The 24,869-nt window shown below is 40.5% G+C and overlaps 1 protein-coding gene across 5 annotated transcripts in view; it reads right to left on the reverse strand.

Moving 5' to 3' along the window:
- LOC113028266 (uncharacterized) overlaps positions 1-24,869 on the reverse strand; it is a 120,565-nt gene that overhangs the window by 84,974 nt on the left and 10,722 nt on the right. For 3 of the 5 annotated variants that reach the window (XM_080293418.1, XM_080293417.1, XM_080293420.1), the window contains exons 8-16: positions 24,067-24,153; positions 21,868-21,942; positions 21,448-21,546; positions 20,425-20,499; positions 14,659-14,754; positions 7,026-7,088; positions 6,552-6,614; positions 1,838-1,912; positions 998-1,090 (exon numbers count right to left, since the gene is read on the reverse strand). In XM_080293418.1, the coding sequence (XP_080149544.1) occupies positions 998-1,090; positions 1,838-1,912; positions 6,552-6,614; positions 7,026-7,088; positions 14,659-14,754; positions 20,425-20,499; positions 21,448-21,546; positions 21,868-21,942; positions 24,067-24,153 (726 nt within the window). Of the gene's footprint in view, positions 1-997; positions 1,091-1,837; positions 1,913-6,551; positions 6,615-7,025; positions 7,089-13,852; positions 13,916-14,658; positions 14,755-20,424; positions 20,500-21,447; positions 21,547-21,867; positions 21,943-24,066; positions 24,154-24,869 lie in introns of all 5 variants that reach the window. The other 2 variants (XM_080293419.1, XM_080293416.1) reach the window with 2 other exon arrangements.

Here is a 24,869-nt window from a genome sequence, read left to right on the forward strand (position 1 = left end):
CTACTGAGATCAACAGGAGACTTTTCAGATTGAAATCTAAACTAGAAAACTGAAACTTGTTGCTTCTAACATGTGAATGACAATCAGATCAGGAACGATCCTTTTACACAGCAGTGAGTCTGCTCCTCTCCATCAGCCTACGACAGCAGCACCATCACACAAAGCCAACAAATCATGTATGTAAAGTGAAGCAGCAGCTTTAGTTTAATGAGAAGCTGAAACACAGCTGATCCTCTGCATGATCACAAACACCAGAAGTGAAGTTTCTGCTTTGACTGTCATGGTCCTGAGTCAGTGACACAGTGGTTCCAGGTCTCTGGACTTTATAATGTTTGAATATTCTATGTTGGTTTCATTTATTTTATGCTTTAAGTGTGTTTAGGTTAGAATAAGCCCTCCCTCTGTGTTCCCCGTCCTCTTGTGTCTAGTTCTGTTTGTTATTTGTGTCTCAGTCTTGTCTCCATGCTTATTTGCCTTTCTGGTCCCCAGTCATGTCTCTCTGTCTCATTTGCACTCAGTGTGTCTCAGTGTGTGTTTCTCATGTTTCCCATTTTATTTCAGTCTCCTGTCCTGTGTGCATCATGTCCAGCTGTGTTCCCCGAGTGTCTCCTCTCTGCCCTGATGTCCTCTTGTGTATATAATGTCTGTGTCTCCGTCTAGCTGTGTGTCTTGTCTGTTTAGAAAGTTTCTGTGGTAGTATTTCAAAGAGTTAGTTCCCAGTTCATGTTCACGTCACCTGTTTTCTGGGAATTTAGCAATAAAACTATTTCCAGCACAGTTTTGCCTGAGAGTCCACAACTCTGCCTCCCACAGAAAATTTACCATGACACTGACTGAGGTTTGGTTGTAGACTGCCTCAATATCATGTATGGATGATATATTTAGACCCTTAGATTTAGATTTGTTTATTTTTCGTTTATACTGTAAAGTCTGCTGGTGAGTAAGTACTGATGTGCACTTTTATTCTATTCAATTATAGAGAAATGGAAAGACAAACCTCATGAGTTTGGAGCTGCAGCTGTTTCTTCAGGTCTTCTGCTTTTTGTTTCACCTGCACGAGCTGTTTGATGATATCAGTGTTCTTCTTCCACTGCAGGTGAAATGTAGCATGATGTTAACAACATTAAGTGTTTTTTATTTATTTATTACTTATATATAAGGAATCCCATTAGCTTCCACAACAGTGATTGCTGGTCTTCGTGCACAATGCATAAAAATCAAAAACCCCTCTTACAATATTTACAATAATCAAAAACTGTGTAAATAGATTTTTATATTTTTTAAATTAGGAATAGTAGCTAGTTCTCTAAGGCAGTTATAAGGCAGTTTATTCCTCTTAAAATATGCTCTCAATATAACGATTTTTTTTTAAAAATTGCTTTTGGATCAAGGAATTACTAAATTGCAGTTTGTTACACACCGTGTAGCATGATTGTGTATTTCATACGATACTGCAGCTGAGCAGAGAAAACATGTGTTGTGTTTAACAGTGTTGCTTTCTTTATAAATAAAAAGAAGCCAAAGTGTAATTTAGTTTGTACTGGAAGCTAAAAACGTTTATTATCTATTCGATCGTGCATTAATAACATCTTATTTAGACGGAGCATTTCCTAACCACAGCTATGGCCTGTCTCATTTTCTTGATGACAGAGTCTCTATGCTGAGACCATGAGGTGGTGATTTATAGTAACACCAAGTAGTTTAATCTGGGTGATCCAGCTATGAAGAGAATCAGTTGTGGACTGTTGACTAAACTCTACTTCCAGTTAACATAGATTTAGGTTTAGATGAACTAGAATCGTGTTATTTTTACTTACTGAGCGATGCTTTCACTGACCTTTGTTTCCAGTGTAGGAAATGTTTTCATCAGCTTCGTAACGATTTCATCCTTCTCCCTCTCAGATTTGATCATCTGTCAGAAAGAAAGACAGATGTTGATGTTTCTGCAGTGCTTAGTTTATAAAAGTGACAAAATTATTGAAGCTTCACACTGTGAGCAACATGTTTTGTGGTGATCTGTATGAAACAAAACCTACACACAATATTCGAAGCACATAGTGCACACTGTGGGAATTTACGACTGTGTGTAAGGCTCTGATATCTATTCTGTATGACTTAAAGCAGTTATGACATGGTCTGATTTTCTCCCCCAATAAAGGAATATTTCATATATCAGTCTACTCTTCATTCTATCAGAAACAGTTTTCTGGTTGTAAACTGTCTCAACACGTTTAAACTCAAAGATCCAAAGATTCTGTGATAATATGCATATCATAGAATCTTTGTCATATGCTAATAATAACTCACTAATAATATGCAGAGAGACTTTTTAATGTTCTTAAATAAATATAGCCTAAAAAATTTTTTCTACACATATTGTAGAAAAATACTGGTGTGCACTTTGATTCTACAAATTCAGTCAACAAATTCATAATGTTTATGGAAACACAAACCTCACGACTTCTGGACTCCAGCTCAGCCTTCAGCAGCTCTGCTGCTTGTTTCACAACCTGGAGCTTTTTTAACACAATAATGAAACAACCAGAGTCACATTAAAGCTGTATGATGTAAATATAAGGGAGCTGATGTAGCATGATGTTAACAACATTAGGTGTTGTGGGATGACGTCAACAATCTTGCAGTGGTAGGATTTCAAAGTTGTGTTTGGTTAATGACACAGAAGCTGCTGCTGGACAAAACTGCAGGAATATAAGTGCACAGGTCTGTGATCATTGGGAGGATGACAGCATCACATGTGTCCATGTTTACCTCTGTGAGATGCTTTCACTGACCTTTGAGTCCAGTGTAGGAAATATCTGCAGCATCTTCTGAATGATTCCATCCTTCTCCATCTCAGATTTGAACATCTGTCAGAAATAAAGAAAAACAGATGTTGATGTTTCTGCAGCGCTTTGTTGATAAAAGTGACAAAATTATTGAAGCTTCACACTGTGAGCAACATGTTTTAACTATTGTGTCCTCTTACTCAATCCGATTGGTGCAGTTATTTTAATGATTAATTTAATTACGGTCACAAACTCACTAAACTAAAGTCAATTTATTTCATCAGCACTTTATTTAAATACAACAAATGAGTGTTGGTGCTACTCTGCTCCAGGTTATGACCTTGACAATAAATTGTAGACTCTGATGCCTGAAAAAAACCTTTATTATTTCTGTCAATGTGAATTTTATAGAATAATTAAGGATTTAAACAGAACCACAGCTTTTACAAGGATACTTTAATGCACAGGTGAAACCAGATATTTACAAACACTTCATAAAAAAACTTTTTTCTTTACCGTCAAACTTTTTTGTTTTGTTTTAGATCAATAAATGTTAACATATTTTTGTATTTGTGTAATGTCAGTATAAAGACAAAGAACACGTTTTTTCATTACTTTCATGCACTAAGTTTATTGTGTCTTTATCTAACAAGACTTCAGGAAAACAACTGTGCACTTCCACATGTGTGGCTCATCTATTGGTGCAATTTCCAGATAACTGAAGGTCCCACGTTCATCAGTTCAGACAATAATACACAAGTATAAAAACATGGGAACGTACAACTGTCATACTGCTCGTGTAGGAGACAGATTCTGAGTCCAAAAGAGGAACATTTTTGTGTGAAATGTGCAAAACAAACCCAGGACATCAGGAAAAGACCTTGTGAAGATGCTGACTGACACTAGAAAAACAGCGTCACTGAGTGAGTCCTGTACCACGAGCTGAAAGGTCACTCTTGGAGGAAAAAGACATACTTGAAAACCATCATAAAAAAGTCAGACTACAGTTTGCAACATGGGGACAAAAATCTTAATCTTTGGGGACATGTCCTGAGGTCTGACCAAACAAAAACTGAACTGTAATGAAAAACTTTATATTTGAGGAAAAAGGAGGAAGCTTTGAAGCCTCAGAACAACATCCCAACTGTGAAGTGTGGGGGCGACAGCATCATGTTGTGGAGCTGCTTTGCTGCAGAAGGGACTGATGCACTTCACAAAATAGATCACGTAAACAGTACACGCTTAGGCAACATCTGAAGACATCAGCCACAACGTTGAACCTTGGATGTAAACTGGTCTTCCGAATGGACAATGACCCCAAACATACCTCCAAATTAGTTACAAAGTGATTTAAAGACAAAAAAGTCAGGGTGTCGGAGTGGCCATCACAAAGCCCTGATCTCAGTCCCACAGAAGATTTGTGGGCAGCACTGAAAAGGTGAGTGACAGCAAGAAGGCCTACAAACCCGACCCAGTTACACCAGTTCTGTCTCTCAGTGAGCCCAGATTCAAGAAAACTATTGAGAAAGTTTGTGGAAGGAAATCTGAAACGTTTGGCTGAAGTGAAACAGTTTGACAGTAATTCTACTAAATACTAAGAAGTGCATGTATGCTTCTGACTCTGATGAAAGTAATAAAAAACCCACAACAAATATCTTTCTCTATTCGGACATTTCACAAATACAAAAAATATGTTAACAAAAAATGTTACTCTGATTTGATGTTTGACAGTAAAGAAAAATGTTTTTTTCTGAAGTGTCTGTAAATATCTGGTTCCAGCTGCATCTTTAATATAATGAACATGTGCAGGATTCTCACTCCTGTCTTTGTCTCTTCACACACAGTTAATCACATCAAACGTAACAATAAACAGAAACTTTAAATCTCACTTCCACTTAATGCTATTTGATCAGGTGTGTGATAAGGTCAATATTTAATAAGCAATAAGTTCAAATTTCAACAGCACAAAATGCCCTCAGTTAAAAAATAAATAAAAAAATCAAACTTTCTACTTTACTGTGGAGCAGGTTTTACAGTGTTTCCTCCTCTTTTACCCTCATTGTGCTTTTGGTATGTGGCTAAAGTTTGTTAAACAAAGAATGAGTGAAGGTTCTACATCCTGCTTCCTACAACTGAACAGATAAAGACTGTATCCACACGATGGCCATAAAGGAGCAACATGTTCTTATCCCAAAGCGTAACATATCGACACTGTGACAAATCGTCGGTATGTTGTGCTTTCGCCCACCCAACATGTCGGTGTGTTACACGTTTGGAAACATGAGAACCGTGTGGAATGAATCTACACATGTACATTTATTTTACGTTTTCATCGCTTTGAAAAACACTGTCTGACACGATTAAGGCTGTGGTTTGAGTTAGGCCTGGAATAAACAGCTGGATCATGTCTTACCACCAGGAGCGTATCATAGGGACACTGAAGGTTTGTTGTAGAACCTTTTGCCTCAGGATGTGACAAAACGCTGGCATGTTACACATTGGGAAAGAGAGCGGTCTCAAAGGAGATGTTATTATTTTGCTTCTTTCTCACTGCTTGTAAGAACCTTGTTCATGCTGTATTGATCCCTTTGCAAAGGTTTCAACTTTCTTTTAAAAAATCTCAGAAAATCACTTTGATTTATTTTTTCCACAACATACAAAAAATCTCTGTACAGAGAAGTTTCTGCTGTGACTGATGTTTGGCTGTAGACTGCCTGAACATGCAGATCTTAAACTGAGTGGGGAGGGTTAGGACAATGAGACCCTGAGATCCAGCACATATTCTTACTTGGATACATCCTGGATTCTTTTTTATATTTCAGACCTTCAGATTTGGTGAGTAAATATTGATGTGCATTTTATCCATGAAGAGAGTTGAGTCAGCACATTTTGAATGTTTACAACTGAAAGACAAACCTCGTGAGAATTCTTCTCCAACTGATTCTTCAGTTTCTCTACTCTGTCTTTCACCTGCTGGAGCTGTTTGATGATTTCAGTTGTCTTCTGTGACTGCAGGAGAAATGTTACACACAATAATGAAAACACAACCAGTCACATTAAAGCTGTATGATGTAAATATAAGGGAGCTGATGTAGCATGATGTTAACAACATTAAGTGTTGTGGGATAATGTCAACAATCTTGCAGTGGTAGGATTTCAAAGTTGTGTTTGGTTAATGACACAGAAACTGCTGCTGGACAAAACTGCAGGAATATAAGTGCACAGGTCTGTGATCATTGGGAGGATGACAGCATCACATATGTGCATGTTTACCTCTGTGTGCTGAGAGATGCTTTCACTGACCTTTGAGTCCAGTGTAGGAAATATTGCCATCAACTTCTGAATGATTTCCTCCTTCTCAGAGTTGATCATCTGTCAGAAAGAAAGACACACAGATGTTGTTTCTGCAGCACTTTGTTGATAAAAGTGACAAAATTATTGAGGTTTCACATTGTGAGCAACATGTTTATGCATAGAAATACTTTAACAGACAACAAATAAACAAAATAATTGTCCTTCCTTACTCTGCAACTGCAACAATGGAAGGCAAAACACATGTGTGTGATTACACAATGCAATCACACATTCATTCATAAAAAGTTAATAAATTAAGTTTTATATAGAAATAAGAGAATTTGAATGAATTAGACATTTGGTGTCAAATAAACAAAATTATATCTAAAGTTTCCTTCATAACTCTTTACAATACAGAGATAAAGAGGATTTTGTCAGCATATTAAAAATGTTTACAGTGGAAGAACAAACCTCGTGACATTTGGACTTGAACTGATTCTTCAGTTTCTCTGCTGCTTGTTTCTCCTGCAGGAGCTGATTGATGGTTTCAGCATTCATGTGAAATGTTACATGAAGAAAGAGCAGAAGGAAGAAATGTTCATGTTTAAGACACAATAATGAAAACACAACCAGAGTCACATTAAAGCTTTAAATAAGAGCTGAATTATGAAAATATAAGTTGGTTCATATAAATAAGTAACGATTTATTTATTTAAATGTTTTATTTGAATTATCTAAATAATTTAAATAAATGAAGGCCCAAAGGATATATTTGATTTTGAATGTAGTGTCTCCAAAAATAAAAGCAGATTTTACTTAAACACACTCACACACAAAATATAACATTTATAAAATCTGATTTATAAAACGAAACAACTGTTTTGTGTTTGTTGGTAAAAATTAACAGCATCAATGTCAGAATTAAATGTAAAAACATAAAAGTACCTTTTTGACTTTTTCCTTTGTTTCTTCATCCCTCTTTTCCTCATCCTTGAGTTTATTTTCCAGCTGCAGACAGGACGAAGAAACATCACCGTTTTTAACAGAGAAACAATGTTGTTTTAGTACTTTATGCTTTTCGCTTATGCACAAATGACATATAGGATTTATTTATTTATTTAGGAGAAAGACCTGATTGACTCTGGATAAAGCTGCTACACTGGCAACACAAACGGAATTTGCAGTTCAACAAACTAAGTCCATGGAAAGAGCACTTCAGCGATACACCACTAAAACCACCTGATCTTCAACTGGTTACATACACAAAGAAAATAATTCCTGTGTTAGGCTGAACATCACCCTTTTAGGCAACACTGTTCTACCTGCTGCTCCTACTGCTTCTGTGATCTCTACAAACACATCACCTGCTTCCTGCATCCCTGCTGCCCAGATATTGACTGTGTGCATAAAGTGAAACAACTCTGAAAAACAACTCTCATGCCTCCGAACGAGGCAGAATTTTCTTGTAAAACAAAGGGGGGCCTACCAAAAACAAGTTTGGGAACCACTGCTGTAGACAAACACCAGGGTCCTCTCTGATGATGGCCGCCGCCCTCACATCTTATATACACACAGACACAAAGATGTTCCACAACTCTTACATGTTGCCTCGTCTCACCTTCCCTTCAAGGAGAGACATTTACGACTGTTTTTCACTGAGCTGTTGCCTCCCTTCTTCCACAGATGATCTATCTATCTATCTATCTATCTATCTATCTATCTATCTATCTATCTATCTATCTATCTATCTATCTATCTATCTATCTATCTATCTATCTATCTATCTATCTATCTATCATCTAACCCCCCACAAACCTGAACGTCTCTGACTTACTGCCGCGGCCGCTGTGTGTGTCTGTGTAGAACACATGTGATAGAACATAAGACACGTTTGTGAAGCTAACCTAAGTGACAAAATGATACAACTGTTACTAAAGTGATATGGTTAAAAAATGTGATCAATACATAGAATAAAGAAATTTCCACCACATGGCACAGAGAAACCTGCGGCGTTTACTTCCTGCAAACTGTCTGCAACAGAACAAACGTTTTCTACTGTTGAAAAAGAAGCTCTTTCTTGTGTGTGGACTGCAGAGAAAAGGAGAACATATTTGTGAGGCTGATGTTTCACGAGGACAGACCACCAAGCTCTGACAATGCTGCTGAGCACCAAAGGAATTCATAGGGCGAGAATGAATATCACCCGCTGGTCTGCTGTTATTTACCGCCCAGGTTCTCTGAGTCATGCAGCTGACTGTCTATCTCGTCTGCTTCTGCCTGTTTCTTCACATCTCACTTCGGATGCAGATCTTGAAATGGTAGCTCAAATTTCTGCTGCCATGTCGTCACTTCCAGTTGCTGATTTTCATTCTGCCTGTTCGACTTGACCTGAACTGCTTGCTTTGCTCTCACAAATACAAAGTGTTTTGTCTGCCTCAATCAAATCACTTGCACCTTATTACAACATCTATAATGAACTCTCAACTCTAAGTAATTATGTTCTCAGAGGCTCATTGCACCATGTACAGTGAGACCTACATTGATTGCAGTAGCACATGAAAGTCACCAAAGGATTGTGAACACAAAACAAAGATTAAGAGCTCTCTGCTGGTGCATTGACTGACTACTACTCCAAATGGCCTCAGCTTGCCTTTTCACCTTCTGCTACTACTAATGATGTTGTTCAGCTCCTCTCGTCTGTCTTTAGTCGTCACAGCAACCCAGAGAACATTAATGTAACAGACAAAAGTACACAGTTTACCTCTGAAGCATTTGACTCATTCCTCCATAATACAGGCAACTCTCACAGCAGAACATCTGTCTACTGCCCAGCTGCAAATGGAGCAATTGAATGGTTTCTTCGTGACCTCTGCACCTGCATCCAGACAGCAATCCAGCCGTCACAGCCATGGAAGCAGGCTTCAAGTTTATGGGACAACACTGCATGCAACCACTTCCTTCTCTCCCTATGAACTGATGTATGGCAGAAAGATACTTAACTAGACAGACTCTCTTTGCCTTCTGTCTACTGTAAGAAATATCAGCTGAAGAGGCAACGTTACACTGATGCTGAGCGTCATGAATGGAAGCCTGCTTTTCTACCAGGAGAGAGAGTGAGGATGAGGAAACCACATCACACTGTTAAAGGACCCCAGAATTCCTCCTCCTGTAACAGTAACAAAAACCAAAGGCTTCTTGCTGAGTGATGGAAAGATCTGGATCTGGCACTCGTCTTGTATGCTGTCCCTCAGTGACTGTCCCCAAGACTGCCATGTGTCAAGCATGAGCCTCTCTGTCACAAAAACCATATTGTGCCATAATAGTTGTGCTTGCTGTACTTTAGTTTAACAGAATGGATTACCTGCCACCAACGCAATAAGAACTGCATTAAAAACATAAATAGGAACAATTATTTATTTTTCATTTTACATAACATTCTAAATATTTATATTTATTCAGTCTTGCAGTTTGTAATATTCAGATGTTACAACTGTTGTTATGATTTAAGTTCAGTGTTGGGAAAGTTACTTTTAAAATGTATTCCACTACAGAAGACATGCCTCAAAATGTATTTTGTAACGTATTCAGTTACGTTACTCAATGAGAGTAAAGTATTCTGAATACTTTGGATTACTTAATATATGATCATGCATTTTACAACTACATGAATGTACTATTGCTGTGTGATTTATTACTATTACTGAAGGTTAATCGCCTTACTAACACCAACTAGATTTTTAAAAATTATTATAAATGAGTAACAGTAGGCGGACATCATGTAAGGCTGCACTTTTAGCAGCGATCTCATATAGAAAACTATTCCGCGCGTATAAGAAACGGGTCCACGGCTCTGAACCATAGTAAAGGGACCTCTGGCTAATACGTCGGGTTCTGTGTTGGACTCTTAGCCGAAAACTAGCTTTACTTTGTTGTCTGGGTCGAGTTGTTTGGTAGCGAGAGACAGAGAGAGGTGTTGAAAGGCTACTCCAATGGAACTTATTGTTTCGGAGGAAAAAACAAACACAGTGTACAGTCGAGTCACTGTACACTTTCCTGTACACTGTATGCCGTACGCTAACAGCATCTTCACCTCCACCTGTCTCTCCATTGGCTCCCAGCAGGGCTGTTTACTGAGCCCCTCTGCTGTTCACGCTGCTGACACATGACTGCAGCGCTACATCTTCCTCTAATCACATGATTAGGAACGCAAATGACACAACAGTGGTGGGTCTCATTATGGACAACATAGATCTGTCCTATAGAGGACCGGTGCAACAATCCTGAATGTCAAGAAGACCAAGAAGTTGATCATCAACTTCAGGACAAAACAGTCAGTCATTCACCACTAATCACTGACAACAGAGCTGTGGAGGTAGTCAGCAGGGTCAACTTTCTGGGGGTACAGATAACTAAGAACTGAGACTGGTCACCAAACACATCAGCACTGGTTAAACAGTCTCAGCAGTGTCTGAGCTTCCTGCTTCCTTCCAGGACTTCTCTTCCATCCATCCAGGAAGTCGAGCACAGATGCTGTCTCAGCAGAGTCCATAACATCATCAGAGACTCCGCCCACCCCCACCATGCACTGTTCTACCTGTTGCTCTCTGGAAAGAGGTTTAGCAGCATCAGGACCAGGACAGCCAGATGTTACAATAGTTTCATTCTCCAGCCATCAGCACACCAACCACCCACCCTGACTGCCTCCCCCTCCCCTCTGTCCCCCATGACTCTATATTTACAGCAGTGTCATTTCATGGCTGAAATGATGATTGTACACTTTTCCGCTGTTCAATATATTAAAGGTCCTGCACAGCTTTTCTTTGCCAATAAAAATATTTCATAACCCTAATAACATTTCTTTTCCTATATTGTTACACGTTTATCCAAGACTCGTTTTTATATTTGAAACCTTTAGACTTATTTTTATTGATTTATTTATATTCTACAGTCTGATGACGAGTAAATGCACCACAATTTCATCCTGATGTGCACTAACTGTTCTGAATGACAATAAAGTGGTGATTCTGTTCTATTCTGATAGCTTTATACAAAGAGATTAAATCAAAGCTATTTTATGTAAAATAAGTGAGCTGATGTAGCCTGATGTTAACAACATGAAGTGTTGTGGGACGATCTGAAAAATGTGTATAAGGTGGATTTATAAGTGCTTTTGTGGTCAATGATACAGAAACTGCAACAATGGAAGGAAACACACATGTGTGTGATTACACAATACAATCACACATTCATACATAAAAAATATTAAGTTCTATATAGAATTAACCCTCTGGGGTCGCCGGACGCGCCGGCGTGTCAAAATCACATGACCATTGGGGCTCGCTCGGGCCATTTTGGAGGTGGGGTGCCCCCGGCCTCTCAGCCTGGGGCTCGGTCACTCAGGCACAGCTGGCTGCCGGCGGAGCTCACGGGCGCGTCACTGCAACTCCCCCTGGCTTCTGCTCCGCGGCTGCTGAGTGAGCCCTCATCTGGGACTCTCCTCAGCTCTTACTAGAACAGTGGCACAGCTGCCCCTCTGTTGGTCTTCCTTGGTCTCTTGTGTTCTGGGGGCCTCTGGATGTCTGGAGTTTTGATCTCCTCCATACCTGCTTCATACCATAGAGGACAGGGCTGTGGCTCGCCACACTCCCTAGTAGATCATTACATGGAGAAACCTTTGGAATGCAAGCATGCTGATCCACACAGGTATGCACACAGGTGTACACACGGGTATTCACAGACGTGGACTACAGCTTTCTTGGCTGCTGCCTCAAAGCACACTGTGCGCTGTCTATCTTGCGTGCTGCACAATATCGTTTATTATTTAGTAATTATTGATATCTATTGCTAGCTAGTTTATTGTGATGGTGCTTTTTTTTTTCTTATTATGTTGCTCTTTGTTGTTTGCTTTCTCTTCTGTTTTTTTTTCTCTCCATACAGGTGATCCAGGTGTTTTGTTTTTTTTGTTTGTTTGTTTGTTTGTTTTTCTCTCTTCCCCCCCTTCTCACTGTCTCTTCTCCCCTTTGGTTTTCTTTCTCTCCCTCTCTTTCATTCTTTCCCCCTGTCCTATCCCCCAGTCATGTCTGTCCCGTTTGTAACAACTGAAAATAAAATAAACTCATAATTATAATAAAGGTCAATCAAATGGACCAATATGGCAAGGCCATGATGATCCACTTAATAAAATAAATCCGCTTGGCATCTTTCTTGGCCTTAAGACAACAATTCTGATGGCTATAGATCCAAACGGGACAAAAATAAAATAAAATAAAATAAAAAATCACATGACCAATTTAAGACGACACAGCTACAAGATGCAGTAAGTCAGAGTCTCCATTTCACCTTGGGTCGAAAGTGCGGACTTCAAACTATATACCAGTTTTTGAATTGTGTCGATGGGCCATGTAAAACCAGAGTTATGATAAAAAATACACACGATGTTTTTTTCTGAACAAAACTGGTGTTTACAGCGGGAAGAACGGTAAAAACGGCATTTTCTACAGACAGCGCTAGCAAACACTCTCCGCTTGCGAGTGAAAAAAGAAAAAGAAAAACACCCCTTCCCTATTGGTGTTAGAGTTTACCATGTCAGCCAATCAAAAAAATGATATGGCAACATGTGATATTTAGTTGTTTAGGGAGAAGGGGAAGTTTTTAGGAGTGACACCCGCGACGGAAAGCAGGCGAGTGAAAGACACAGAGAGAGAGAGTTTTCATATGTGAGACATTAGTGACGTTTAGCGTGTTTGGACGCTATAATAAGTTTGTTGTGTAGTTATTGTCTTGTATTGTGTGTCAGTTATACTGCTGAATTTCACATTTGCTCTAAAAAAGCCATCAAAGGCAGATTCCAGTGTAAACGCTGTTCCCACATGGAAAACTGGACTGATGCACCTCCTGCTGTCAGACCTGCAGGGTTTAGGCCTGTGCTGTTCTCCTCTGTCTTATACTGAACACAAACTACATTTTTGGACTGGCACAAATAATTTGTGTGGCTTCTTATTTGATGCAGAACACCTGATTGTTCTGTAAATAGACTTAAATGGTTATATAAAAAACCCCTGAGGCCTTGGCTGCATTTTTAGGTAAATAGTATCATATAACTTTGTTGTTTGCAAAACTTGTGCGTAATTTTTAGAAATGTACAATTTCTATTTGCATTTCAAGTTATGAAAATGATTCGTTAAACATGTTTGTGGGTTTTACAGTAAAAAATAGAACTTTTTTCTACTCGGATTTTGAATTTTTTGTCTGAATTTAGATCAGCTGTGCTAATATAGTATGCCAAAATGAAAAAATAACTCAAATTTCAGATATTTGAGGTTGTGCTGAAAATAATGATACCAAATAAGGCAAGAAAAACATATTTTAAAGGTGAAATATAGAGGTCAAATCAAAAGTAGTCAAAAACGGCCAATTATACCCTGGACCCCAGAGGGTTAAGAGCCTGCTATGATATAAATTACAAAAGGACGATCCCAAAGAAACACATTCATTTGCATTTCGTTATTAGTTCATAATTAATTGAGTATTTTAAATTAACAGTGTTGATATAAATGAAAAAAGGAAGATGATGAGTTTCTGCATGTCAGCACTTTCTTTGGATGTAAAAATGAATTATATTCTTGTTCAATATATAGAAACAGTTACTTTTATAGACTGTTGGTGTCAAATAAACAAACTAATATTTAAAGTTTTCTTCATAAATCTTTACAATACAGAGATAAAGAGAGTTGAGTCAGTAAATTCTGAATGTTTATAATGGAAACACAAACCTCATGATTTTTCTCCTCCAGCTGCTTCTTCAGGTCCTCTGCTGCTGTTTTCTCCTGCTGGAGCTGATTGATGATTTCAGTATTCATGTGAAATGTTACAGGAAGAAAGAGCAGAAGGAAGAAATGTTCATGTTTCAGACACAATAATGGAAACACAACCAGAGTCACATTAAAGCTCTGAATTAAAGCTGTATTATGTAAATATAAGTTGGCTGATACAAAAAAGCAAATAAATGAAGACTCTAAGGAAATATTTGAGTTTTAATGTCGTGTCTCCCAAAATAAAAGGGATTATTGGTTAAATAAATAAATGCACAAAATATAACATTTATCAAGTCTGATTTATAAAATAAAGAAAAGATTACAATATTGAGATTTTTAAGCTTTTACTTGAGTGCAGCTGGATGTCAGTGTCACTAAAGGGTGTTTAGTGTCTTGTGTTGGTCGATAAAGCATCAGTGTCAGAATTAAATGTAAAAACATAAAAGCATTTTTTGTCTTTTGCCTTTGTTTCATCGTCCCTACGCATGCTCAATCATCCAGGTAAGTTTTCAGTGGGAGAAACCTTTGGTCACTCATCCAAGTGACTCTTCAGTCTCAGCTGACTGCAGGTTTCCCCAAATCTTATAAACAGTACATTTGCATAATGACTAATATGAGCACCACTGAAGGAACAATGGGCTGTGAGGTCAGATCCTTGATCAACATCATCATGTTTAAGGAACACGTCTGCTCACACTCAAAAAAATGAAATTGGGTGGTTGTTACATGCATAAATGCAGGAAGTTAGTGTATAAAAAATGAACCTGTTGTTTTGTGGAATCGAGCTCATTTCTCAGTCTCTCCATTTCTCTCTCCATCTCCTGTTTCTCTTTCTGGGCTTGACTGATGTTTCCAGAAAGCTGCAATTAAAAAGAAACAAAAACAGAGAAGACAAAAGTAAATTTTTATGTTTTTTGTTATAGCATGTGGGTGATTACACAGAGGCAACAAATTAATTTCTATATGGAATTAGAAGAATGGAGAAGCTAAAGAAAAAACTGTATTTGAATTTCATTATAAGTAAATTAATTAAGCTTTGTCTTAAATTAAGAGTTTTCATATAAGAAGAGAGTATGTGTGACAAAAACACACACTCTCTCAATGAGGTCAACAAAGTTCTCTGTACATTTTCAACCAACAACAACACCCTGAAATAAAAGACAGTCTTCACCCTGATGAGAAAACACTGAATCTCAGAGTGACTGATGTCTGTAAAACTTTGAGCCGGACAACATTCATGGACGAGTACTCAGAGAGTGTGCTGAGCAGCTAGCACACGTCCTTACAGACATCTTTAACAACTCCCTTAATAATGAAGTCCTTGTAGAGTCCCTTCCACATCAGTCTTTGGCCAAACTGCTCCACAGAGCGATGTCCTCTGCTCGTTACCTGAGCTTTACGAGAACAGTCACGTATGAATGCTGTTTGTTGGTTGATCATCCCCCAGGAGGTGGTGAAAAAACTGACCCCTCCCACAGGTATCAGCACCCCCATTTGTATCTGGCTGCTGGTCTTCCTCAATGACAGAACTCACTCTGTGAGAGTGGGAAACAGCATCTTCAACTCCACCTGTCTCTCCATTGTTTACTGAGCCCAATGCTTTTCACGCTGATGACACATGACTGCAGCGCTGCATCTTCCTCTAATCACATGATTAGGAACGCAAATGACACAACAGTGGTGGGTCTCATTATGGACAACATAGATCTGTCCTATAGAGGACCGGTGCAACAATCCTGAATGTCAAGAAGACCAAGAACTTGATCATCAACTTCAGGACAAAACAGTCCAGTCATTCACCACTAATCACTGACAACAGAGCTGTGGAGGTAGTCAGCAGGGTCAACTTTCTGGGGGTACAGATAACTAAGAAGTGAGACTGGTCACCAAACACATCAGCACTGGTTAAACAGTCTCAGCAGTGTCTGAGCTTCCTGCTTCCTTCCAGGACTTCTCTTCCATCCATCCAGGAAGTCGAGCACAGATGCTGTCTCAGCAGAGTCCATAACATCATCAGAGACTCCGCCCACCCCCACCATGCACTGTTCTACCTGCTGCCCTCTGGAAAGAGGTTTAGCAGCATCAGGACCAGGACAGCCAGATGTTACAATAGTTTCATTCTCCAGCCATCAGCACACCAACCACCCACCCTGACTGCCTCCCCCCTCCCCTCTGTCCCCCATGACTCTATATTTACAGCAGTGTCATTTCATGGCTGAAATGATGATTGTACACTTTTCCGCTGTTCAATATATTAAAGGTCCTGCACAGCTTTTCTTTGCCAATAAAAATATTTCATAATCCTGATAACATTTATTTTCCTATATTGTTACACGTTTATCCAAGACTCATTTTTATATTTGTCATGGTCCGGGTGTGTGCCAGTGTGTCTCCCTCCGAGCCGGCGTCTCCACCCCTGGGAGGGGCCTCAGTGTTTTTGCTGATCGCTCACACCTGTGGGTAATTTAGCCGGGGACTTATAAGGCCAGCGTACTCAATCTCTCTTCGCCAGATTCTCTGCTAACATCAGTCAGTGCAGGCCACCACCATGATTCCCTATGTATTTTTGTGAATCACCTTGCCTCACTGTATGTTTGTTTTTTGTGCGCCTCTCTCTTAGCTACACCTACCTGCCTCCCTGCCAGGAGTTTTTTTTTGGATTACACACCCGGACTACTCACCCCTCTACGTCATCTCCGACCACCTGTGGCAAGTACGCAGTACGAAGGAGGATTCTGAACCAACAACATATTCATATGTCTCCTTATCCGTATCTGAACATCTGCACTCTGTTACAGTGACCCCGACCTTTTCCTGGATCTAATGAGACTCGCTTTCCAGTCCAATCCCCGGAATAGCTGTCCTCTCTGACCCGGACCAGATTGTGACTTAGATTCAGTGGTGGAATGTCGTACTTGTCTAAACTCACCTTTGTTCACGAATATTTGTGGAGTCATTAAATATCATTTCTCAAAATCTACTTACGTGCTGTTCGGCGTCCTGAATTTGAGTCCTGTCACTCGTCTAAAACGGTCTCGGCCGTAACAGTAGAATCTGGCCAGCAGTTATGGACTCAGCGGACGCAGCCATTCAGAGGCAGGAGGCGATATTAGGAAGTCATGAACAATCTATACAGTTCCTGTTAGCCCAGCAGCAGACTCTTAGGGATGGTCAAAGTAAAATACTGGAGTCTCTCCAGGCTCTACAAGCGGGTATTTCTACTGCTGCTGGTTCCGCCTCGGGCTCCGCGGGCCAAGACTTCGGTACACCAGCTCCTCTGCCACAGTCTGTTGCCTTTGCATCTCCACCTACATCGGTTTTTCGTGATGCCACGTCCCCGGAGCCCGAACCCTTTTCAGGGGATCCAGGGAGTTGTAGCGGTTTTCTGCTTCAGGTCGACCTTGTTTTCGGTCGTTCTCCGCGCTCATTTGTTGCGGATTCTGATAAGATATCTTATTTGGTGGGTAAACTGCGTAACCGTGCGCTTAAGTGGGCGGAGGCGTATCTATCGAAGAATCCTTTGTTAACCTGTTCTTGGGGGAATTCCAGAAAACGTTTGCGCATCCCATTTCTGAGGGTAGTTCTGCGCAGAGGCTGCTGGATCTTCGTCAGGGCCGTCAGAGGGTTGCCGATTTTTTTTGATTGATTTTCGTACTGCCGCCGCCGAAACCGGTTGGCCTGACGACGCTCTGCGTGGGGTATTTTTTTTCGGGCATTGAATGAGGGTATGAAAGACCAGCTTGCCTCCCGTGATGAGCCTAAATCTTTTGAGGAGCTGGCGTCCCTCTCCCTTCGCATTGACAACAGGTTGCGTGACAGGGAGAGGGACAGGAACTATAAATCCCAGCGCCGTTTACCGCGCTCGTTTCCGGGTACGTCATCGTCGCCGCCTCTGACTGCGGACTCGCATGAGTTTGTCGCCTCGGCTTACGTCACTGATCCGGAGCCGATGCAGATTGGCCGGTCACGGTTGACACCGGAGGAGAGGGAGCGGCGGCGTCGGGCACATGCCTGTTTTTACTGTGGCTCGTTGGATCACTTGATTGCTGCATGCCCGAAGGAGGGAAAAGGCGTCGCCCGCCGGTAGAGTCGGGGATACGGGTGGGCGGTTCGAACTCTGGTCAGAAACCCCGTTTTCAACTCCCTGTCACCTTGGAGATGCTACAGATCACTCATTCGTGCACAGCCTTGTTAGATTCCGGTTCAGAACAGAATTTAATCAGTCTCGCTCTCGCTGAACGATTAGGCGTTCCGCTTGTGCACCTTGAGCCGCCCATTCCAGTTAGAGCGATTAATAACCAGGTTTTCACTAAAATTTCTTTTCACACTGGTCCAGTGTCACTGTGCACTTCGGGAAATCATAGGGAGAGACTCACCTTTTTTGTCCTCGATTCACCTGATACTCCTCTCACTTTGGCTGTGTTTGCACAATCCGCACTTAGATTGGGAGGGGCAAAGGGTTATCAGCTGGAGCCCTTTTTGCCACTCCAATTGTCTGACTTCCGCCCGTTTTCCCGGCCCGGGGGAGGCTTCGGGGACTGATGCATATGTCCCCGATCTCTCCGGGGTGCCGCCGGAGTATCATGATTTGCGGGAAGTATTCAGTAAGATCAAAGCGCAGTCCCTACCGCCCCATCATCCTTATGACTGTGCGATTGATTTGCTCCCCGGGGCGCCCTTGCCCGTGAGCCGATTGTATAGTATCTATGCCAGAACGCGCTGCGATGGAGGAGTATATTTAGGGATTCACTAGCGGCTGGGATAATCCGTCCGTCTTCATCCCCCGTGGCAGCTGTTTTTTTTTTGTTTTTTTTTTTTTTTTTTCTTTTGTGGACAAAAAGGATGGGTCTCTTCAACAGTGTATTGATTTCAGGGGCTTGAATGACGTCACTATTAAAAAGAAGTATCCCTTGCCACTCATTAGCTCCGCTGTTGAATCCCTGCAGGGTGCCACGGTGTTCACTAAGTTAGATCTTCGCAATGCTTATCATTTGGTGCGAATCCGTCAGGGAGACGAGTGGAAGACCGCGTTTAACACCCCCTAGGCCATTTTGAGTATCTCGTCATGCCTTTCGGTTTAACGAATGCTCCAGCGGTGTTTCAGGCCCTTATTAACGATGTCCTACGGGATTTCCTCGACCGGTTTGTGTTCGTCTATTTAGATGACATTCTTATTTTTTCTAAGACTCTGGCTGAGCATCGTTCGCATGTCCGAGCTGTCCTTCAACGCCTCTTGGAAAACAGACTGTATGCCTGAGCTTATTCAACTCCTCTCGTCTGTCTTTAGTTGTCACGGCAACTCAGAGAACATTAATGTAACAGACAAAAGTACACAGTTTACCTCTGAAGCATTTGACCCATTCCTCCATAATACAGGCAACTCTCACAGCAGAACATCTGTCTACTACCCAGCTGCAAAATGGAGCAATTGAACGGTTTCTTCGTGACCTCTGCACCTGCATCCAGACAGCAATCCAGCCGTCACAGCCATGGAAGGAGACTGTGCTGGACTGGCTTCAAGTTTACTGTATAACACTGCATGCGACCACTTCCCTCTCCCTACGAACACCTTCATGGCAGAAAGATGGGTAATAAACTGGACATACTCCCTTTGCCTTCTACTGTAAGAAATATCAGCTGAAGAGGCAACATTACACTGATGCTAAGCGTCATGAATGGAAGCCTGCTTTTCTACCAGGAGAGAGAGTGAGGATGAGGAAACCACATCATTCTGTTAAAGGACCCCAGATTTACTCCTCCTGACCTGGTAGCACGCAACTCAAGTTTTTAAGTTAGATAAATAAATAAATGAAGCAAGTATGTGTGACAACAACACACACTGTCTCTGTACATTTTCAACCAACAACAACACCCTGCAATAAAAGACAGTCTTCACCCTGATGAGAAAACACTGAATCTCAGTATCACTAATGTCTGTAAAACTCTGAGGAGAGTGAATGTATGAAAGGCAGTGTGCTGAGCAGCTAGCACACGTCCTTACAGACATCTTTAACACCTCGCTGCAGCAGAATGTTGTTCCATCATGTTTCAAATCTGTCCCCATCACATGTTTTGTTGACACCTGCCCTCTGCATTAACTCCCTTAATAATGAAGTCCTTGTAGAGTCCCTTCCACGTCAGTCTTCGTACTGGCCAAACGGCTCCACAGAGCGATGTCCTCTGCTCTTCACCTGAGCTTTACGAGAACAGTCACGTATGAATGCTGTTTGTTGGTTGATCATTCCCCAGAAGCTGTTGAGAAAACTGACCCCTCCCACAGGTATCAGCACCCCCATGTGTATCGGGCTGCTGGTCTTCCTCACTGACAGAACTCACTCAGGCTACGTCCACACTAATGCTTTTTTGTTTGAAAAAGCATCTTTTTCTCTCCGGCCTCCCATCCACACTGAGACGGCGTTGTCTCAGGAAAAACGCAGCATTTTGAAAACCCTCTCGAAACCTTCCTCCATCATCTCCACTTTATCCCCCCCACCACCACCACCATTCTTATGAGCGATGTTTTCACTGACCTTTGATTCCAGTGTAGGAAATGTTTGCATCAGCCTCTGAATGATTTCATCCAGCTCCGTCTCAGATTTGGACATCTGTCAGAAAGAAAGACAGACAGATGTTGATGTTTCAGCACTTTGTTGATAAAGTGACAAAATTGATGAAGCTTCACACTGTGAGCAACATGTTTAAACACACAAAAACTAAAATCACTTCATTTCTTAGACATTTTATTTAAATACGACTACTGCTCTTTGCGGCTCCTCTGTTCCAGCTTATGACCTTCAACCACACAAGTCTCGTATACTCTAAAGTCTGAAAGCACATTTATTTGTGTTACTGTCTGTTTAAGGTTTGTAGAATAATAATGAACTTAAACAAAATCACAGCTTTAACAAGGATACAGTATCTTTAATGAAATGAACCTGAGCAATATTCTCACTCTTGTCTTTGTCTCTTCACACACAGTTAATCACATCAAATGCAACAATAAACAGAAGTTTTAAATCTCACTTCACTTACTGCTATTTGATCAGGTGTGTGATAACGTCAATATTTAATATAGAAGCTCAAATTTCAACAACATAAAATGCTGTCAGTTTAGAAGATAAAATTAACATAAGAACATATAAATATTCAGCCCTTTCAGACTGCTATATATCAAATTTGATGACACACTGATTTTAGGACAGACTTTTTTCTTCTTTGCTGTGGAGCATTTTTTACAGTGTGTCATCATGTTTTTGCCATATCCACAAAATCTCGGTTAAAGGAAGATGACTGTGTTCATTTACTGAGATCCACAGTTTGTATATCATAAATTCTTTTTCTCACATTTTAGACATTTAGATTTAGATTAGTTTATTTATACAGTTGAGTGTGATAGTGAGTAAATACTGATGTTTACAATTATGTTCAATATGTATTTGTTGTGCCTGAAAATGAACAAATAAATGAATGAAATGAATGAAATGAATGAATTATACTTTTCACAAAGAGAGTTGAATCAGCAAAATCACAATGTTTATAACTGAAAGACAAACCTCTGGATTTTTGTCCTCCAGCTGGTTCTTCAGTTTCTCTGATGCTTCTTTCACCTGCTTGAGCTGATTGATGATTTCAGTATTCTTCTCTAACTGCAGCTGAAATGTCACATGAAGAAAGAACTGAAGGAAAAAACGTTCATGCTTCAGACACAATAATGAAACACAACACAATGAGTCACATTAAAGCTGTATGATGTAAATTTAAGGGAGCTGATGTTAACAACATTAAGTGTTGTGGGATGATGTCAACAATCTTGCAGTGGTAGGATTTCAAAGTTGTGTTTGGTTAATGATACAGAAACTGCTGCTGGACAAAACTGCAGGAATATAAGTGCACAGGTCTGTGATCATTGGGAGGATGACAGCATCACAGGTGTCCATGTTTACCTCTGTGTGCTGAGAGATGCTTTCACTGACCTCTGAGTCCAGTGTAAGAAATGTCTGCATCCGCTTCTGAATGAATTCAGCCTTCTCTAACTTAGAGTTGATCATCTGTGAGAAAGAAAGACAGACAGATGTTGATGTTTCTGCAGCGCTTTGTTGATAAAAGTGCCAAAATTACTGAAGCTTCACACTGTGAGCAACATGTTTCCAACAATTGTGTCCCCTTACACAGTCTGATTGGTGTGTTTTTTATTGTACTATTATTATTGTATTGTATTATTATTGTATTATTATTATTACATTGTAGCCACAGCCACCCTGGGGCGCACTGACAGAGTTTGATGTGCTGCGCTGCTGCTCCAGAGGGAGAGAAAGTACTTCCAGGTCAGTTTTTTGTTATTCCCTCATCCTGTAAGCTGTGTTCCTGTTTGCAATCCTTCACGGTGATGCTCCGAATGTTAAGTTAATGTCTGAACGTAAGTTACCTTTAATTTGTTGAGTTGCAAACTCAAGTTTTGCTGCGGCTTTGACTTTCTACCGAGTCATAGCGGCGCAATTTCACGTGGTGATTAAAGGCTTGTGCCGCCAACTGCTGCCATAGTGTAGTACTTCCATTCAGCCACACGATGGCGCCATTAATGATGGTTATAGCCGGTGAATGTCTATGTTTGTAGTATGACATCACCACTGTGTTTAATCTGAGTTCTCTGTATATTTGAACCAAGTAATGTAATATTTACATAATTTGAGTTTTTATATATTATGTCATGGACATTATATGCATAGATGGATGTGTAACTTTATAGTTTGAGTTTATATTAGTTGAACCACTGTTGCTGTAATATATTTGGTCTAACAATAACTTATTATTTACTACAGACTATTGGCTACACTGAGCTTTGAGGTGACAATAAACCAGCTGACTGTGACAGTTCAGCAATGTGGAAGCCTCGTGTCCTCTTTCCTGTGTTCTGACCGACACACCCTCTTGTTAGCTGCTGAACCTAAAATAACTAGCCCTGACCTATTACTCCTCAATAAAGACAGAGACAGACAACCATCACATCTATGAGCAATTTAGAATCATCTGTTAACCTAACACCACTAACATGTCTTTGGACTGTGGTGGGAATCTGGAGAGAACCCGTGCAGACACGGGGAGAACACGCAAATCCAGTCAAGATGGGGGATTTGAACCCAAGACCTGCTTGCTTCTTGGAAATGGTGTTAACCACCATGCCACAGTACAATGTTTCAGTGTAGGCCTTAGATAACGGACAGTCTGGACTAGTCATTAAACAGCACTGGTTGAACAGTCTCAGCAGTGTCGGCGCTTTGCATTATGGATGAGGAGAGCACAACTTTCTCCTCCAGCATCTCCACTTTCTACTGAGGCAGCATCAAAGTGTGCTGAGCAGCTGTGTCTGCATCTGGTTTTACAGCTTCAGGGCCTCAGAGAGGAGATCACTGCAGAGAAGATCACCAGGACTTCTCCTCCATCCATCCAGGAAGTCGAGCACAGATGCTGTCTCAGCAGAGTCCATAACATCATCAGAGACTCCGCCCACCCCCATCATGCACTGTGCTACCTGCTGCCCTCTGGAAAGAGGTTTAGCAGCATCAGGACCAGGGCAGCCAGATGTTACAATAGTTTCATTCTCCAGCCATCAGCACACCAACCACCCACCCTGACTGCCTCCCCCTCCCCTCTGTCCCCCATGACTCTATATTTACAGCAGTGTCATTTCATGGCTGAACGATGATTGTACACTTTTCTGCTGCTTTTGTTGATGTTCAATATATTTAAGATCCTGCGCAGCTTTTCCTTATTAATTTCCTCACTAATAAACTAAAATATTTCTTATTTTTTATTCTCACATGGATCTTTCTTGCATTTTATACCTTTAGACATTAATTTTATTTATTTATTTTTATATTTGATGATGAGTAAATGCACTGGAATTTCATTCTGATGTGCACTAACTGTTCCGAATGACAATAAACTGGCGATTCCATTTAATTCTGACACATTTCTGCAAGCCAGTCCTTTCTTTGAATTTCAACGTGGATTATAAGTTTGTTTAATATATAGAAACAGTTACTTTTTTAGACATTTGTTACAAAATAAACAAAATAATCTCCTTCATAACTTTACAATACAGAGATAAAGAGACATTTAATAGGGACACACTCACACACATGACAAATATATACCAAATAACAAATACGAACCTTTTCTTTAATGTCCTGCAGATTCTTTTCAGCTTCCTCCCTCCTCTTTTGTTCCTCCGGAAGTTTCGACGTCCAAGTTATTGGCCACTAAGAGATGGCAGACAAGCCAAGTACAAATACTTTGTTACTGTACTTCAGTATAATTTTTCAGTATCTTTACTTGAGTATTTTTCTGAGATCCTTTTAGTTGTACTCACATTTTTAAACAAATATCTGTACTTTTGACTAATTATATTTTCAGAACAGGCTTGTTACTTTTTTTTTTACGCACTGCTGAGGAGTCATTATTTTACATCACTGTGAGCCTTCAAATATCAAACTGATTTGAGCCAGGAGATGTCGCATAAAAAGAGATGACATGTGCCAAAGTCAGAGGTTAAAGTGGACCCCTAGTGTGGCATCTCTTCATCTGAGCATCTGCTTTTTCCTTGCCACACATTGACCTACTTTGATGGGATTCCCGATCGTGCTTCAGTAAGAAACGTAGTTATATTTGTGCTGTGATTTGCTTGTAGCGGCCGTTATGTTGTAAAACAGCGCTGATGGCAGCAGCTGGTTGCACAACTTGGTACACTCGGCCAGAGGAGGAAAAATCAGTTTGTGTTGGTCACGTGACTCAGAGTTGCTCTCCTCCACACAGTGCTCATTTATAAAGTGCTTTAAAAACCCAAACGTTTGAGTGCAGCTAGACAAAAAACAAACAGCACAAATGTAGTCAAATAAACTGATTTTTAGTTTTACTGTAGTTATTTTCCTCTCAGTTCTCGATTCTCTCACTAGTTAGCTAATGTTAGAGAATTGTG

The sequence above is a fragment of the Astatotilapia calliptera genome, chromosome 3 (genome assembly GCF_964374335.1).
Source record: "Astatotilapia calliptera chromosome 3, fAstCal68.1, whole genome shotgun sequence".
Taxonomy (NCBI): domain Eukaryota; kingdom Metazoa; phylum Chordata; class Actinopteri; order Cichliformes; family Cichlidae; genus Astatotilapia; species Astatotilapia calliptera.